Below are 18,060 nucleotides of genomic sequence, written 5' to 3' on the forward strand. Positions count from 1 at the left end.
CGGACGAGTGACGTAGCACCTTGTGATATTATTATACCAATGAATATATTCTGGAGTGACATCTATGTCAAACTGTTCAAGAGAAACCCCCACTGCAATAAACCTTGCATGATAGTGCCATCGAACTACCAAATGTGCAACTTTTTCGGACTAATCTCTAGTCCTTAGGTCAATATCATGCAGTACGGGTTCAGTATTACAAGGCGATGGGACATCTTGCTGAAAACCGAATTGTCTCATTACCCTGTCAGGAAGATGCCACTCACCAATGTGAAAACATATGAAAGAACTCATTGTCCGCCATATGTTTTGACCATTCGTACAAAAATTAGGCAAAGTATGCACAATAATTTTGTACGACTCCGAAATAACCTGAAACACAAAATATTATATTAGAGAATATTAAAGACAAATACAATAAAAATGTGAATAAAATAATCAATTAGGTTTAGTGTAATGTACCTGTTCAAGTTGAAGCAAATCAAACATGTATCTATACTGGTTGACTACATGTGTGGTTGTCCTAGTCACACAAAATTTGTCTCTCCACCTAAATTTTTAAATTGATAATTTAGAATTTAAATTATCTAGATTAGTGATATAAAAATTAAATTAAATTAAAACAACATATCGAGAACCGTAGGCTCGTCCAACTAATTGAGTGTCATTAACATGATGTAGCTGTGGAGCCATTGTTGGAAATCGCTCCCAAGCCCATAGTTGCAAAAGTATGAGAGATCCAGCTATCTCTCGAACCTCAGGTCTTGTTGCTTTGCATAGTTGTCTATACAACCATGCCAAGCATGCTCCACCTCATGAATACCGCCCCGCATCATGAATATTAGCTAACAGTGGCAGGAACATCAAGTGAACAAAATGACTTAGTGATCTCGAACAAGCCATCATACCGAGCGATACTGTTCATGTAACAAGTGGCAAGCATTCGGCATTCCATGCTCGCATTTTATGGCCGTTTGCTCACATTTTAACATGAACTACGAAGATTTTATTGAGGACTACTACAAATTGTCAACGTATGCTAAATGTTACTCTCATCAATTTCAACCTGTACCGCATGAAGATTACTGGATCATGCACCCTAATATGCCTGTCTTACATCCTGATCCATCGTTGTTGAAAACTGGTAGATCGAAAAGTTCATGTTATCACAACGAGATGGATTGGACAGAACCAGCCACTCGACAACGATGTGGATTTTGTAACCAGTTAGGACATAATTGAAGGAAGTGTCCTTCGTTACTAAGACGGGCTCCAGATAGTTAGGGATTGAATAATAAATAATTTTTTTTTATTATATATTCATTTTATTGTATATTCAATTTTTTTATTATAATTTATTGTATATTCAATTTTTTTTTATAATAATCTACTGTATATTCATTTTTTTTTTTTTGTAATCAATAAAGTTTTAAATTATAATAATCTAATATATTCAATTTATAGTATAATAATCTAATATATTCAATTTATTGTCTAATGATTATTCAATTATAGTATAATAATCTAATATATTCAATTTGTTGTCTAATGGTTATTCAATTATAGTATAATAGTCTAATATATTCAATTTGTTGTCTAATGATTATTCAATTATAGTATAATAATCTAATATATTCAATTTATTGTCTAATGATTATTCAATTATAGTATAATAGTCTAATGGTTATTCAATTATATTATGACTATTAGCTCTTTTTTCTCTTTTTTTATATATATTTCTATGGAAAGTTCAAATAAAGTGAAGACTCTCGCTCTCTCCTAAGATCTCGCTCTCTCGGTATCGCTCTCTCCTAATCTCGCTCTCTCACTCTCGCTCTCTCTTAAGATCTCACTCTCTCACTCTCACTCTCACTCTCTCCTAAGATCTCGCTCTCTCCTAAGATCTCGCTCTCTCTCAATATCTCGCTCTCTTAGTATCGCTCTCTCCTAAGATCTCACTCTTTCACTCTCACTCTTGCTCTCTCCTAAGATCTCACTCTCTCTCAATATCTCGCTCTCTCAGTATCGCTCTTTCCTAATCTCGCTCTCTCCTGAGATCTCGCTCTTGCTCTCTCCTAAGATCTCGCTCTCTCACTCTCGTTCTCTCTGTTATTGTTGTTATTTTTCCATTAATGATTACTAGCTTTCATTTCTTCTGGAACAATCACAAACACTTTTTTTATTATGGATCTACTACCAGAAACTCAATGCGTAATCTTAGCATTCAACATGTATTCCTGAATAATCTCATTTTTCAATTATTCAACCATTTCATTTTACCAAGTTCAATGTTAGTCAGATTAGTCAATATAAACTAAATCCCGCTCTCTCCAACATTCTCGCTTTGAATCTCGCTCTCTCTTAAAATCTCGTTCAACATCTTGCTCTCTCCTACTATCTCGCTTTGAATCTTGCTCTCTCCTAATCTGCTTCAGCCCACTTATCTCCTTAATCGCTTTGAAGTTTCGACATGTGTGTAACCTTCGACAACCTAATATACAAAATTTTGTTCGTAGACAAAGCTAATTTGGAATTGTCTTTCATTCCAAGGTATAAGTTGTATCCATGCGCTTCATATTCGCCTGGAGTTCACTCCTATAAATATAGCCATCATCGCCTCCTCACGTCAATCCCATAAGCCTCCGTCTAATTCGAAATGATAACAAAATGCATAGGTTGTTAGAAGCAGCTCGAGTACACAGATACATATAGTATACCATCTCAGCTCGAGTACACAGATACATATAGTATACCATCTCATTACTTTATTTCCTCTATGAGGGAAAAAGAAAAGTATTAAATCTGTAATCTCGAGGGTGGATGTGTGTCGAAACTTCAACCTTCGACAACCTAAGCGAGATTCACGAGATTTCCCTTGTGGAGGATTGAAGTTTCGGCTTATGTATTGTTTCCAAGTTTTTCTTTGTTCGTCGAGTTCTCAACGTTCGACCTCCACATTAGTCGAGTTCTCAACGTTCGACCTCTAGCCTCGAACTCCCAAAACAACAATATTTCTCTAATAAGTTTCAAAACAACAATATTTCTCTAATAAGTTTTGAAAACAACAATATTAATATTAAAGGTCCTAAGCTAGAATATTAGGGATAAATGAAACTTGGGTAGATTCCTTCCCTATTTGAAATCAAAATATTGCTATAAAAGAATGTATCTCAAATTTTACCCTTGAAGTTAAATAGAATACTTTCTTTCTAAAAAAAAAATTAACATTAGCATTGTTCAACTATTACAACAATTCAACTTAAACTTTAAAAAAAAAAAAAAAATCAGTGTCACTTTCTTGATTATTCTTCCATTTGTATCATTATTATTATTATTATTTTGGCAAAAATCATCTTAAATCCGAGCTTATAAAGCATAAAGCATTCCACTACGCTTTAACTTTTCCGGCGATCATAAAGCATTTATAGACGACAGTTCTAACCAAATCTCCTCCTCCCCAAGCATCTCTCAGCTCCTTAACCATTTCTTCACACATCACATGGACGCCGTTCTTCTTCGCCTCAATCACTGGCCCCATCGATTTCAAATACTTCAACAATCCTTCGAACGAAACTTCCTGCTCCATCTCCAATTCCTCCGGCGCCCCTTCCGATCCTATCCCCACGCTCTCGAACGGAAACGGAAGCGTTCTGTAACCTTTCAGTACGTATTCCTTCACTTTCTCGTCCCAAAACGGCAGCGTCGCTTCCGTCAATCGAATCATCGCAGCGTCGAACGCTTCGTTCAAGGATATGTAGTAATATCCCCAAACCGCGATGATTCCGCCGCGTTTCCGGAGAAGACGAGAGGCCACGGCGTAGAATTTCGGCAGATCGAACCAGTGCACGGCTTCGGCGGAAACGATTAGATCTACGGTGTTCTCGGCGCCGATTGATTTCACCATCTCGTCTTCGCTCATCGAGGCTGGTAAGTGGAGGTATTGAACTCTTTTGTGCTTCATTGCGCATTCTAATTGCGCTTTGCTTACATCGATTCCGATTACTTTCTCGTAATGCTCTGCAATCTGCCATTGAATCGAAATCAAATCGAAAATTCGTGAAAATCGCTTATAATAATTGCGTAATTAGATCGATTGAAAAAGGATGAAAAGACTAACGCCGAGAGCTGCTTGGCCGTTGCCGGTGCCGAAGTCGCAGGCGAGGGAGTGGCCGGCGGTGAGAGCAGCGAGTTTAGAGTACCAGCCGGCGGGGTAAGATCTCGGCCTCGCTTCTAGGTATTTTTCGGCCAAATTTTCCTTCTCGTACTTGTCCGCCATTGTTGCAACCTTCGAATCGGTATTGTTTCGAATCCGTGAGAATTTCAATTTATACACAGAGCTTCGATTTAGATATGTAGAAAATTGTTTCTTGGCTTGATTAATTTATCAATTTCGAGGGAGCGATCAATAAAATACAGAAATTAAGAGGAAAATTTTGAAGTTCAATGAATCGTGTGGAAATTTTTTGCTGTGTTTGACATTATGTCAGACAAAATGGTGGAGCGTTCAAACACGGCACGATGGAATATAAATTTTGTCCACGCCTTTTTATTTTAGTAGGTCAAATTTCTAATTTAGTTCCCCTTGTACCATAGATGTAGTCCAATTCGATAATACATTATTTTTTTATTTTTTATTTTTTATTTTTTATTTTTAAGAATTAAATCTATCCACATCACTCACCTCTATAGATTTATATGTTTTATTGTTTAAATTTTTAGAGTATTTTCAAAATTAAAGTAAAAATTTTTAAAAACTAAAAAAAATGACAAATATCAATTTATACCTCTAAACTTTAAGATTGTATGATTTAAACCATAAACTAATAAATTAATAATTCTATCAATTTAAAACTTGAATTTTCACGAGTGTATCTATGTAAATCTTGAAATTTCATATAATATGTATCCATTTAAACGTTGAGCTTTCATAAATATATACAATTAAGTCCATGGTGAAAGTTTGAGCCAAATAAAAGATTGGGCTCAAAAGTAATTGTAATAAATAGAGGCCTTACCCATTCATTTCAGTAGAAGTTGGAAGAAATGAAGGTCAAATTTCTCGAATATTTGAAGAATATAGCTAAAAATACAAAGTAAGTTCGACGAATCAAATTTATTTGGAAATCTCGCCAAACAAATCCTTGGCCTCTAAAAACAAAAACAAGTTTCTTCAAAACATTTTTAATTTTGGCTTAGTTTTTGAAGAACAAAAGTAAAAAACATATAAAAAGACAATAAATTTAAGGGTGCTATGATGGTTTATAGACTTAATTAAAAAAAAAACGAAAAATCAAATTACTACAAGCCTTTGATTTTAGGGTTAATTTTAGTTTTTAAATTATTTTCTTTTTAATTTTTATAATTTAATTTGATTTTAAAAGAACAATTGAAAGATGGATAACAAAACAAATAAATTGATAGATAAGGTAGGCCTTTTTGTTTTAATTATTTTCATACCGATGATTAATTTATAATTTATTATCATGTATATATGTTTTTAAAATTTTAGATTATTTGAATTTTAACTAATTTTATTTAATTTAAATTATTTGATAAAGGTTTAAGAAAAATAATTGTTATAAAAAAAAAACTTAAACCAATTGAAATTTAAAAATATATCTGAAAAATTTATTAATGTAAAAATATTATTATAATATATCAAAATTTAAAAAAAAAAAATCCAAAAACACTATCACCCGAATTTTAATTAGAATTTACAAAGTGATTCTCGCATATTAATTAATAATTTGATTTACAAAATAATAAAGACAGTTAATATCTTTTTCCAAAATCATTTTCTATCAATCCCAAACGGAATCTAGATTTATGCTTATAGATCTGAATTAACTAAAGATAAAGATATATGGAGCAAAATAATAGTTAAACCAAAAATTACAATTTACCATGAAAATGAATTACCTATGCGTTCTGATTCAGGTAAAAGAACAAACATCCTCTCGATTATTGTGATTCGTCTACCGTATTTGCACGTGATTTTTTCCGTTATTTATTGACACGTCATCTTCATCCATTGTACACTATTATCCACCCGTTACTTTTTGTTTTTGTTTTTTCATAATATAAATCCATCTCTACAATTTTTAATGGTTCCTTTCTTTTTAGTCCAACTTTTAAATTTGTTTCATTTTAGCGATGGAAGCATTTAAACTAACTTGTTTATATTAGTTCTTAAAGTTTTATAAAATAATTGTTTCAGCGATTAATATTTTAATTTTCTATTTATTATCCACTCCTTTAGTAATTTTTTTTTTTTATGGCTCATGCAGTTTGAAATTACATTCATATTCGCATTTTGACTCATTCAGTGACCTCGTTTTTTTTTTTTTTTTAAGATTAGATGTTTGATTCTCATCCTCACCGTTTTGTATTATACAAGATATTAGTACACATACTTAAATCTATATCATTGATTTAACCGTTTTAAAAAATAAGAAGTAAAATATAAATGTTTAAAGAACACAATGTAATAAGTATGTCATATCTAATGAACTAAAAAAATATATAACTAGACATTGTTTTAAAAATATTTTTTTGAATTCTTTACGTAATCTTGAAAACAAAATTACTATAATATTTTTCAAAACAAGTAATATTTCTTAGGTTAAATACTTAATTATAAGTTTCCTAAGTCTCTAAATTTTGAAACATCTGTTTCTTTGTGTATTAACTTTCAAAAGTATTTAGAATGTTTTAGACTTTTATTTTTAGGAACTTGTAATTTTATGTCTTAGATCCATGGCTAAATAAAAAATTTAAAATGAATTAAACTACTATATATAAATTGAATTTTATGTCTAATGTAATATTGAATTATTAATTTTGTGTTTAATAGATCTGTGAAAATTTTAAAACGTTAAAATTCATGAACTAAATTTATATTTTGAAAGTTTAGGAAATAAATAGCAATAAACCTCATCGTTAAAGGACTAAATTTATAAGTTAACCAATTCTTAGTCAAGAAATTTCTACTTCAACCAAAGTGCACACACTTTGGCGTAATACTATCACAAGCTAAAACTAAAATAAGAGATCTAACCTAAATTGAATATAACTCAACAATAATTACCTCTTTCTCTTGAGGTGAAGGCTCAAACACCCATAATTTCGCTTGTATTTGAATATTAAATTAAAATATCATTTTAGTTTACATAGTTTGAATTTATTTTCAATTTATTTATTAAACTTTTAATTATCTATCTCTATTTTTAATAAATCTTAAATTAATTAAATTAATAATTTCAATATAAAGTTAAATTCATATCAAAAAAGACACTTGAGAATATATTTACATCAATTTCATAAGAAATGCTAAAGAAAGCCAATTTTCTTTTCTTTTTTTTTTTTTTTGAAAAAAATCAACAATTAACTAAGGGACATTGAAGTAATTTTAAGATTTTAAAAAATATATGGAGTAAAATTACACCTTAAAAAATTATGGATGAAAATAGAACCAAACTTAAATATACGAACTAAAACAATATTTTAACAAAATAATAATAATAATAATAATACTAACTACTATCGGGATAAGAGCAGCGGGAAAAAAATTGAATTCAACTGAACGCGCCGCCGTGGTGCGTGACAAAGACGTGGCTTTCTTGTATGTTTTTTTTGGAGTGAGAAAATAAAAATTGGACGAAAGAAAAAAAAGGAAGGACAGAGACAAGCCGAAACGATATTTTGTTGTAGCTCGTCCGCATTTCCCTGTTTCTTTCTCCCAACGAAAAACCGAATTGGGTAATCAACCCTAGATTTGAGCATTCAATCCATTCTTACGAAGAAAAACGAGATTGATCGCATGCTTATTTGCTAAAGATCGAAATATAAAACTATGAAGATCTTCACTGAATTATAGACTCTGCCACTATTGGAATCCGTGTCTGAAGATCTTCGAATTCAAGCAAGTTTTTGAGTTATGGGAGCTGAGAAGAAGTGGCTCTTCACTCTCTTCTCAGCTGCATTGCTTTCTCTGATTTTGTTACTGTTCTCTACCATTTCCGCTTTCACCACGTCAAGGCTTCTCCCTTCCTCTGTACACCGAGGACTGCACCATCCACCGGCTTTTGCTTACTATATATTTGGTGGACGTGGCGATAAGGATAGGATCTTCCGGCTTTTGCTAGCCGTTTACCATCCGAGGAATCGGTACCTTTTGCATCTCAATCACGAGGCTTCCGATGGAGATAGACAACAGCTAGCCGCGATGGTGAAGTCTGTTCCGGCGATTCGAGCTTTTGGGAATGTGGACGTTCTTGGTAAGCCTGATCGTATGACCTACAGTGGGTCCTCTTATATTGCCACAACTTTGCATGCTGCAGCAGTTCTGCTTAAGATTGACAGTGGCTGGGATTGGTTTATCACTTTGAGTGCGATGGATTATCCACTGATCACTCAGGATGGTACGTTAATTGGTTGAATACTTTAATCTCAGATTCACGAGTTTTAGATTTTTTTTTACTGGATCATAATCTCGTGCTTTGTAGTGAATTTATTGTCGTTTGGGATCTTCCAAATGTCACCTGAAATAGGTTATTCTATCTTGGTTTTACCTGACGTTATTTCTATATTAAATGCTTGATGTGTGGATGAATTACATGCCCAACAGAGTACTTTCCATTGTTTTTTGTTACTCGTCTTTATTGTATATATCCAGTTGCAACGAAGATTTAAGCTCTGATGCTAAAGTTTACTGGGGCTGTCTTTCAGACTTGAAATATGACCCTGTGAGGAAGGAGGGAGTCGAGGGACTAGCTTAGGTCTTCAAATGAGTTTTTATTGCTAAGATTATTGAGGAAGTTTCTGATTCTCTCTAGCTTACATGTACTGTCTGAAAGAGATGACCTGGTAAGTTTTTGTGTTAATTTCTTTGGCAGAAAAAGGATACTGATGCTAATATCCTGAGAGCATAGGAAGCTGCTGCTAATCTATGGTTAGTTAAATGTGGGAAAAGTTTGAATCCCATCCACTTGCTTTAGACCGTTTTGGCAGAGTTCCATTGTTCCGTTGGTAGTTCAATATTCGGCTTTACCCACACTATGATTCACAAACCTTATTTATTATTATTTGGATGAGCATACAAACAACACAGCTGAAATCCTTGTTAAAATCATGTAACTAAGCACAACCACGACTTAAACTGTTGGGCTGAAGTAAACATTGCTAAAAAATGGTGTAATGGCTTTTAACTGAGTTTTGAATCGTTAGGACTTGTATATTCTCCTTGGATCTTCTGTTACATAGCATTTGGGATGAACTTTAATTATGGATATTTGGTTGCACTTTCATTTGTCTAATTTTGGTCCATCCTGAATTGATAATAATATAGTTTTCAACTTCAGATTATAGGAAACACATCTCCATTCATTTTTGAAGGACAACAAACAAATATGAATAAGGAAGTGCTCATTTGGATCAAATCATGGTGTTACGTTTCCTAGATAGATGGACAACTGTGTAGAAAGCTATTGCATGGCAGGTCAAGTGACTGAGATATTGTAATTTGTAGTCTTAGATTTTCTTGATTAGGAGTCTACTCTGAGGGTTCTTAATTTTGTATTACCATTTCCAAGTTTTCCATGGATTCTTTAGCTGTTGGTAAGATGAGACATGTGTTCTGTTGTCGCTGTATGATGTCAATTGTGCTTCATATTCGATTTTTATATCCCATTCATTCTCTTTCTGCATTCTCACTTGTTATCTTCTGCATTAGATGCATACAAAAAATTAACAATTTGAGTTAGATTTGCATATTTCTTAATTAGTAATTACTGGTGTGGTAGGACGAATGAGTTGCTTATGCATCTATTTTCATCAACTTGGCATTTTCTTGTTTTATAGGTTTAGCTGTGAACAATGATATAAGTAAATTTATTAGATTACTGTCAATCCATTACAGGATTGAATATAACAGTAGAGAGGTCCTGCAAGTAATGAATTCACAATATATGCAAACGTAAACTATGCAAATATCTCTATGTATTTTAATTAGCTTATGCTGAGTGGATAACTTATTTACCAGATAAACTGTTGGTAGGAAAAATTAACTGTGGAATGTAAATTGTTGAAGATGTTCTGGAGATTGAGTTTGACTAGTGAGTTTATCAATTTAACATATTATCAATACTCAGTCTAACGTTTGGGTTTGGACTTCATTTTGATTTACAAGATCTAGCATGGACATTATCATGAAATGAAGGAGAAAATGATATTTCAAATCTATGAATACATCCCTTTTTCATTTTATGTTAAATTATATTGTATGTTCAAAAACTTAAGTCGCTAGGCTATATCTTTCTACATTTCAAATGCAAATGTCTGTTGTAGACACTGCTTTTTAATTTTTACATGCCTTTTATTTTATGTTTTCGGCTTATTGATGATGCCTTCTGTTGAGTTTCAGACCTTGCACATGTGTTATCCTCTGTTAGAAGAGATCTCAATTTTATCGAGCACACCAGTGACATTGGATGGAAAGAGTAGGTGACTCTTCACACTAGTTGATAGTTTTATCTTTCTATGATTGTACTGTTGAATCATCTGCATCTACATTTTGTTGTAGATCTAAGAGAATCAATCCGATTGTAGTTGATCCTGGAGTGTACTTAGCAAGGAGAAGCCAAATTTTTCATGCCACCGAGCAACGGCCAACACCAGATGCTTTCAAAATATTCACAGGCAAAACTCTACTCTATATTAGCTGTCCAAAATTTCATATATGTACACAGACACATACACACGAGGCAATGCTAACACTCGTAGCAATTCTCTTCTGCATTTTCAGGTTCGCCTTGGGTCATCCTAAGCCGATCGTTCCTCGAATACTGCGTGTTGGGTTGGGATAACCTACCTCGAACACTGCTGATGTATTTCACAAATGTGGTTTGGTCTCAAGAAGGATATTTTCATTCTGTTATTTGCAATTCACTAGACTTCAAGAACAAGACAGTGAACAGTGATCTAAGATACATGATCTGGGACAATCCACCTAAGATAGACCCTCACTTCCTCCATTCCTCCGATTTTGATCAAATGGCTCAAAGTGGAGCTGCTTTTGCCAGACAGTTTCAACAAAATGACCCAGTGCTGAACATGGTTGACAATATCATCCTCAACCGCCAACCGAATCGACCCACCCCAGGTGCGTGGTGTTCTGGCTGGAACAGTTGGTGGACCGATCCGTGCTCCCAGTGGCGTGATGTCAATGTTCTGAAACCCGGGTCTTGGGCAAAGAAATTTGAAAAGTCTATTACAAACCTCCATGATGAGTTGAGTTCACAACCAAATCAATGCAAATGAAATCAGGCTTTCAGGTGATTATAGATTTTTCTTGAGTTCATTTTCTTGCACAGAAAAAAAGATCTTATTCTTATTTATTTTAGAACCATCCCTCCCAAGTATTCAATCAGTAGTAAAATCCTCTCTTTCTTGCATTTGGTATTCTATTTCTACCTTCCATAAACATACTTTAGTTTCTTCAACAACTAGAACTGTTGTTTATAAATGTATATGAGCCATTTAAACAGTAAATTCATTAAATGTGAGAATTGCCCCCCACTTTTCAAAACAATTAATAGTGCTAAGAATATCTTACATACATTGATCATAAATATGCTATAGAGCAGGTAGCTGAGGTGAGAGAGAGCCTAAGCCTATCCAGGATGATGAGATGAGTACCATGTTCCATTTTCACACTAGATTTGTTTTCATAAATATTAGTCGATTCCATATTAATGTTGGAGTCTCATGTTAATGTGACACACAATAAATAGAGAGAGTAGGAGTATAGAGGGAGTATGTAAATTTTCATACTCTCGTGGTGTTAGAAAATTTTTAGAGGATTTTTGCAATTTGATTTTGGACCAAAACCTAATATTGCATATTACTTGGGGAATTGTGTAAAGTGACAGAAATTAAGATGTTGTACAGTGACATTTACCAATATCCTTACCAACTCAATCCTCTCTTCTTGGCTCTCATCACACTACATTTATTATTGCTTTTTCTTCCAAGTAATTATATATTTAATTTGTTAAATAATGATTTAATTTAATGAAATAATCATTCATTCGATAATGAAATATGTTTGAAGTTTAATTTAGGGAAACACAACTTGTATCGATTAGAATGCTAAACGTTCATAAGTGAATCAATTGAATAAATGATTTTTTAAAATCTCATTTTAAAATTACTAGTACATTATTTTCACACTTGTATGAGAATGGAATTTTAGATTTCGAAATTGATAATACATATTTTATATCAGTTGAATTATGATAACTAATTGTAAGATTATAGCAAAAGCATGTGACATGTAAATAATTATGAGAATCCATGAGTTGCTTCAATATCAAGACTTTGATAGACCATGATTGATGTTTAAAGCTAAGATCATATAATGGGGAAAAGAGACTAAAATAGAAGGCCCCAACACCATACATTTCCTCTTTGATCTTATCAATAATTAAAAGCTTTAATTTTCAAACTTTATCATTGCTTCCAATATATATCTATATATATATAATCTAACCATTTAAATGGGTCTATACTTCTCAATTTGTCTTAAAAAAAAAAAGAATTACCTATTTGTTATTTCTAAGATGTATTCATGACTCATATCTCATCCACAACTCATTTTTTTCCTCTTTAATTTATAAGTAATAATTCAAATGGAAACAATTAAATTAACATAAGCAAATTTTTTGACACCTCTTTGATTTTGAATCTTTCAATTAATTGATAAATTATGCAAAAGATAAAGTACCAAGTATTAAAATGCATAGAAAAATAAAGTATGAGATTGATTCTTTACACAATTTAGTACGAGGAGATGAGAATCATCCTCTTTCATGTTCATTCCTTATCAATTACGAACTTTATAAAAAAATGAAGAATCATTTTCAATTTTTTAAGACCACATTGAAAATCAAAACCCTTCTCATCATTGATTTACGTCAGAAGAGTAAGTTCTCGTTTCCTCATTTTAGTAGATCTCTCGTTCCCACCTAATTTCATTATTCATTATTTTCTTCTTTATTTTCTTTTATATACATAATTGAAACTTAATTTTATTCAATTTCTACTTTAAAGAATGAGAATCATCTTCATTCTAATTTCAAGCACAATTCTTTAATAATTTTAGCAACCACAATCTTCTACTAAAGTTCATATCACGCGATTTTACTTTTCAATAATACTTTGTTCCATTTTACATAGAAGTCCTATTAACACATCAACTTTCAATCGTAAATTTTTTCTTATTATAATTGAGCTCAATCATTTAAGAATCGAACTATCAACTTTTGAAATAATTTCATATATTTTAAAAATGAAAAAAAAAAAAAAAAAACCTTTGTTTTGTATGAGCCAAACGCGGAAGAGTTTTATACAGCTAAGAGAGCCGCGTAAAAGAGTGATTTAAAAATAAATAAATGATTAAAAAAAAAGAGAAAAAAGGAAAACAAAAAACTGTTTTTGTTCGTATTTTTATTTTTTCTTCGGTAGCTAAACGAACCGAAGAAAAAGCCTTTAGTACAGATAAGCTCCAGTACACATTTCTACATTCTAAAAAGCTTCTTTTATAAATTTATATGCATAAACTTATTTTAGACGTCAAAATAATTCATTTTTTTTCATCCTCCTCCAAAATGATTTTTTTATAAAAAAAAATAAATTTTATCTTGGTTTCGACTAGACTTAACTTGATGGGTCGTTCTTACAACATTCTTGTTTCTTATTTCATATTTTCAAAAAGAAAAAAAATTTAAAACATGTTTGATAATTACTGTTATATCCTTCTAAATAAAGATATTTACAAGGTATAGCAAAAATATGGATAGCTTCTCCATCTTTGTTACCATCTTTGTTACCGTATAAATTTCTATATTTTTTACTTATATATATGCAAGTGTATTAAAGTTTACATCTGCATTAAAATATGATTACTCTGGAAAATAGAGTGAATAAAAGAAAATTTTGTTCTAGTTCTAGAATTTCCTTTAATAGGGGTAGATTGAAAAATATTTTTAATTAATTAAAATTGTTGTAGACTCACCCTTGGTCTAGGGACAACTCAACTTACCAAAAACCAATTGTTTGAAAGAATTTGAAATCCTTTACTTTAATTCCTTTCTAAAAGGGAAAGAAACTCAATTCATTTGTGATTTGTGTAAGGGATGGCATCTACTTCCATAGTTTGTAAAGCTAAAGGAACAACCTTTTTGTAGCTTTTTTTTTTAAAAAAAATATATAAATAAAAAACTCCCAAAAGCATGGAATCAATTCAATTCAAGCCATCTAAGTTTTATTTATTAAATCAAAGAGTCCATCTAATTTTTATTTTCACTTTATTTGTTTTCCCCCCTAAACTTTTGGAATTGAGGGTAATTATTTGATATTTTTGTGGAATGAAAAAAAAGGAATGAAAACCATTGTTTTTTAGGTAAATAAAGAAATGGATTAGATGAGTTATGAGATGTTTTTCCTGATTTTAAAGATTTATTAGACACAAAATTGAAAGTTTAGAAATTTATCATAAACTTTTATTTGACATAAATTGAAAGTTTAAGAACTAAACTAGTAATTTAACTAAGATTATAAGTAATCCAACAATATTTTTTAAAACAATAATTTAAGATGACCTAGTCCATCCCACCCACACTATAGAAAAAACTCAAACATACTTGAGAGAGAATTTGTCACATGACAAATTATAGTTAGATAACTAAGGTCTTGTTTAGTAATTATTTGGTTTTTGGTTATTGTTTTTAAAAATTAAGCTTATAGACACTACTTTCACCTCTAAATTTCTTTATTTATTATCTACTTTTTACCAATAGTTTAAAAAACAAGCTAAATTTTTTTTTTTGAAATTTGGCTAAGAATTTAACCATTGTACTTAAAAAAAAAGATGTAAATCATTGTAAGAGAGAGAAAAAACTGACTTAATTTTAAAAAACCAAAAATAAAAAACGAAATGATGACCAAATGATTCGGAGTGAATACAAAAAGATATAGATGCAAAATTATGGTTGATTTGATCTAAATAATCACTAATTTATATTATAAATCTCATGATTGGATCTACTCTCTCTCTCTTGTTTAATTCACTTGAACAAACAATTTCTTAATGAGCCTTACTTTAGGCCTGAAAAAAGTGCAACAAATGCCATAAATTTTGCCTCTCAATCATGCATTTATATATAATGCTCAAAACCCAAAAGGACCCCAAATTTATTTACAAATTATTTTCCCTGTCCCTCTCTCTTTCTCTATTTAAGATTGGGCCCAATGAGTACCAAAAAAAAAAAAAAAAAAAAAAAAAATCCCAAAGGTTTTACATTGAATAAAATAAACATAATTTGTAGCATTGTTTGATTTTGAATTTTTTTGAGGACACAATTCATTCTTGGCTATCTGTCTTAAAACCCAAATTAATTTAATTTTAATTCCCACTTGCACTCAAAAGTTCCCACATATACATATATATATATATATATATATATATATATACCCTTCCTTCCTCTAAACTTTGCATTTGTAACCATTTCCTCAAAACACTTCTCTCTCTCTCTCATAATTTTAGAGTTTCATTTTAAAGTTGAAAAGAGAGAAAAGGGAAAAAAATGGGAATTTTTGACTCTGTCTCAGATTTAATCTCTGATTATGTTGCCACTTCCAGACAAAGGAAAAAAAAACCATTGCAGGTTCCCACTAATATTCTTCTCATTCTATATTGTTTGTTTTTGTTTTTCTCATTTAGTTTTTCTTTTTTTTTAAAGAATTATCTAATGAAATCGAGTTGTTTTAAGCATTCTCTTGAAAGAAAATTAGGGGAATGTTAAAAACGACTCAGTTTTTTAAAATCGTGTTTTTAAATAAAAGAGCAGAGTAGTACTCTTCAAAGAGTTTTCAAAAATCGCGAAAATTCTCTCAATTTTCTCGGAAAGAAATTGCAAAGCTCGAGAAAACAAAGAAACAATGGCACACAATCTTTCTAAAACTTCAAAAACATTTTTTTTAGAAAAATTACAAACTTTGTCACACTCTTTAAAATATCTAATGAATTTTGCGAATTGATTTTTTAAACGTTTGAAAAAGTGTTTTCTAAGTCCAAAACAAAGCGTTTCTTTTTCCTATGGTTTTTGTCTTGTTCGTGTGAGCTCTTAAAATGTTCTTTTTTTTTTGGTGTAGACAGTGGAGATCAAGGTCAAAATGGACTGTGACGGATGTGAACGACGAGTAAAAAATGCTGTTTCTAAAATGAAAGGTTCCATTCCTAACCAAAAAAGTAAAATTAATTAAAGTTCATCTTCCGATAATTAGTCAAACTTTTTTTTTTCTCGTTTTCCTAAATATTTTTTAATTTTTTTTTCTATACAAAGATGTGTGATTTGAAGTCCGTCATTGAAGATCAAGTTATCGAAAAGAGGGAGAATAATAATGTTTCTTTTTTTGTGTTAATATAATAAAATTAAAATGGTGTTAATGGGTAATTATACAATACAGGCGCTAAGACGGTGGAGGTAAACAGAAAACAGAGCAAAGTAACGGTAACGGGGTTCGTGGAGGCTAACAGAGTCTTGAAGAAAGTCAGAAGAACGGGAAAAAGGGCGGAGTTATGGCCGTACGTTCCGTACAATGTGGTGGCGTATCCGTACGTAACGCAGGCTTACGACAAAAGAGCGCCGGCGGGCTTCGTAAAAAACGCCGTTCAGGCCATCCCAAGCCCTAACGCCGTCGACGAGAAGCTCACCACCATGTTTAGCGATGACAATCCTAACGGCTGCTCCGTTATGTAATTTTTAACCATTTTCTATGTTTCTTTTTTTTATCTTTTTCTTTTTTGTTAAATTATAAAAGATACCGTCAACTTTGTCATATATTTTTCGAAATTGCAATATTACTTTTGAACTGTCATAAATACTTTTAGAGTAGAAATTCTTTAGAATTTTGGGTGAAAATTAAATATGAAATAACGTGACAGTGAGCTAAAAGAATTCCAATTTGAGATTCTAAAAGATTTATACTCAAGTGGGAGTTTTGAACTGTTTATAAAAGTTGATGAATAATATTGCAACTTTAATAAGTGCAGAAGTATTTTTTTTGGATAAATGACAAAGTTCAAAGGTATCTAATATAATTTGGTGTAAAAGTCATCTTTTACTCCAATACTTTTTACTACTATATTTGACATGTTCTTCGAGTTAAGTCTCAATTAAGGTGAGTTTGACTTGTTTGAAGTTGAAGTATTATAGTCTTTTATGTGGATAGAAGTTTAGACTTAATCGTGAGTTCAAATTTTTTCGTATGTATTACACTAAAATAGAGGAAGTTTGATAAATGGGTGAATTAAAGTTTTAAAATTAAAATTTAGAACATAATCAATTTTACCTTTGGAATTTGTAAATGCATCCATTTTTATTTTTAACTTTCAACCCGAGTCTATCAAGTTGGAGCTCAGTTAAAATATGAAAAATGCTGCAAATTTTACTCAAACTTGTATAAGTGTTGGCAAATGAAAGAAAGAGTCTTTCAATTCTCATTTTTTTCTCATGAACTATAGTTGAAGAATCGTAGAAAAAAGAAACTATAGACCGCATGTGTCTGGTAAATTATATAATGCATATTTTATTTGATACATTGATGAAAACGATTTGACACTAGTCAATTTTTGAGAGCTTAACTTGATGGATGCATTGCAAAAGTGAGTTTAGCTTGACGTTAATTTATATATGGAGGTTCTAATTCCTGCCCCGTAAATATTGTAATAAAAATGTTGATCACTGTATTGCAATATTATATTATTAAAAGAAAATTTGTCTCACGTATGTGATTTGCATACTTTAATTAACACAGTTGAAATTATCTTTTGTATTTTGGAAGAATCTGCTAGGATTGATGCCCTAAATCTCATGGATTATGTAGTTTGTAATTGTAATGTACAAACAATTTTATTTATTTAATAAAACATAAGATATTTTATTCGACATTTAATAACATTAACCCACAAACCAATAAACTAACATCCAAGGTTATATTCTG

General features: G+C 31.3%; 3 protein-coding genes and 1 long non-coding RNA gene across 4 annotated transcripts; 3 read left to right on the plus strand and 1 right to left on the minus strand.

The window, feature by feature from the left end:
- Positions 1-3,189: 3,189 nt before the first annotated feature.
- LOC120082253 (uncharacterized) lies at positions 3,190-4,276 on the minus strand. The gene is made up of 2 exons (XM_039037535.2): positions 4,118-4,276; positions 3,190-4,024 (listed from the first exon to the last, which is right to left on the minus strand). The coding sequence occupies exons 1-2, from the start codon at positions 4,274-4,276 to the stop codon at positions 3,389-3,391; spliced, it is 795 nt and encodes a 264-aa protein (XP_038893463.1). The 3' UTR covers positions 3,190-3,388.
- Positions 3,787-4,444, plus strand: LOC150035122 (uncharacterized). The gene is made up of 2 exons (XR_016530664.1): positions 3,787-3,927; positions 4,089-4,444. It is a non-coding gene; the product is annotated as an uncharacterized LOC150035122 (long non-coding RNA).
- A 3,214-nt stretch (positions 4,445-7,658) lies between these two features.
- LOC120081624 (beta-glucuronosyltransferase GlcAT14A-like) lies at positions 7,659-11,976 on the plus strand. Its single transcript, XM_039036654.2, has 5 exons — positions 7,659-8,420; positions 10,421-10,496; positions 10,580-10,695; positions 10,802-11,330; positions 11,643-11,976. The coding sequence occupies exons 1-4, from the start codon at positions 7,937-7,939 to the stop codon at positions 11,314-11,316; spliced, it is 1,191 nt and encodes a 396-aa protein (XP_038892582.1). The 5' UTR covers positions 7,659-7,936; the 3' UTR covers positions 11,317-11,330; positions 11,643-11,976.
- A 3,554-nt stretch (positions 11,977-15,530) lies between these two features.
- Positions 15,531-16,939, plus strand: LOC120081688 (heavy metal-associated isoprenylated plant protein 20-like). Its single transcript, XM_039036774.2, has 3 exons — positions 15,531-15,722; positions 16,210-16,285; positions 16,525-16,939. The coding sequence occupies exons 1-3, from the start codon at positions 15,642-15,644 to the stop codon at positions 16,815-16,817; spliced, it is 450 nt and encodes a 149-aa protein (XP_038892702.1). The 5' UTR covers positions 15,531-15,641; the 3' UTR covers positions 16,818-16,939.
- The last annotated feature ends 1,121 nt before the right edge of the window (positions 16,940-18,060 follow it).

Source organism: Benincasa hispida, chromosome 7, assembly GCF_027475165.1.
Source record: "Benincasa hispida cultivar pf3 chromosome 7, pf3_genome.v1.1, whole genome shotgun sequence".
Taxonomy (NCBI): domain Eukaryota; kingdom Viridiplantae; phylum Streptophyta; class Magnoliopsida; order Cucurbitales; family Cucurbitaceae; genus Benincasa; species Benincasa hispida.

Bases quoted from the DNA above. Each gene is read 5' to 3' on its own strand.
- LOC120082253 (XM_039037535.2), bottom strand. From the start codon at position 4,276: ATGGCGGACAAGTACGAGAAGGAAAATTTGGCCGAAAAATACCTAGAA. The intron at 4,025-4,117 runs GTTAGTCTTTTC...ATTCAATGGCAG, and splicing joins ACGGCCAAGCAGCTCTCGGC to ATTGCAGAGCATTACGAGAA.
- LOC120081624 (XM_039036654.2), top strand. From the start codon at position 7,937: ATGGGAGCTGAGAAGAAGTGGCTCTTCACTCTCTTCTCAGCTGCATTG. The intron at 10,497-10,579 runs GTAGGTGACTCT...ATTTTGTTGTAG, and splicing joins AGTGACATTGGATGGAAAGA to ATCTAAGAGAATCAATCCGA. The intron at 10,696-10,801 runs GCAAAACTCTAC...CTGCATTTTCAG, and splicing joins TGCTTTCAAAATATTCACAG to GTTCGCCTTGGGTCATCCTA.
- LOC120081688 (XM_039036774.2), top strand. From the start codon at position 15,642: ATGGGAATTTTTGACTCTGTCTCAGATTTAATCTCTGATTATGTTGCC. The intron at 15,723-16,209 runs GTTCCCACTAAT...TTTTTGGTGTAG, and splicing joins GGAAAAAAAAACCATTGCAG to ACAGTGGAGATCAAGGTCAA. The intron at 16,286-16,524 runs GTTCCATTCCTA...TATACAATACAG, and splicing joins TGCTGTTTCTAAAATGAAAG to GCGCTAAGACGGTGGAGGTA.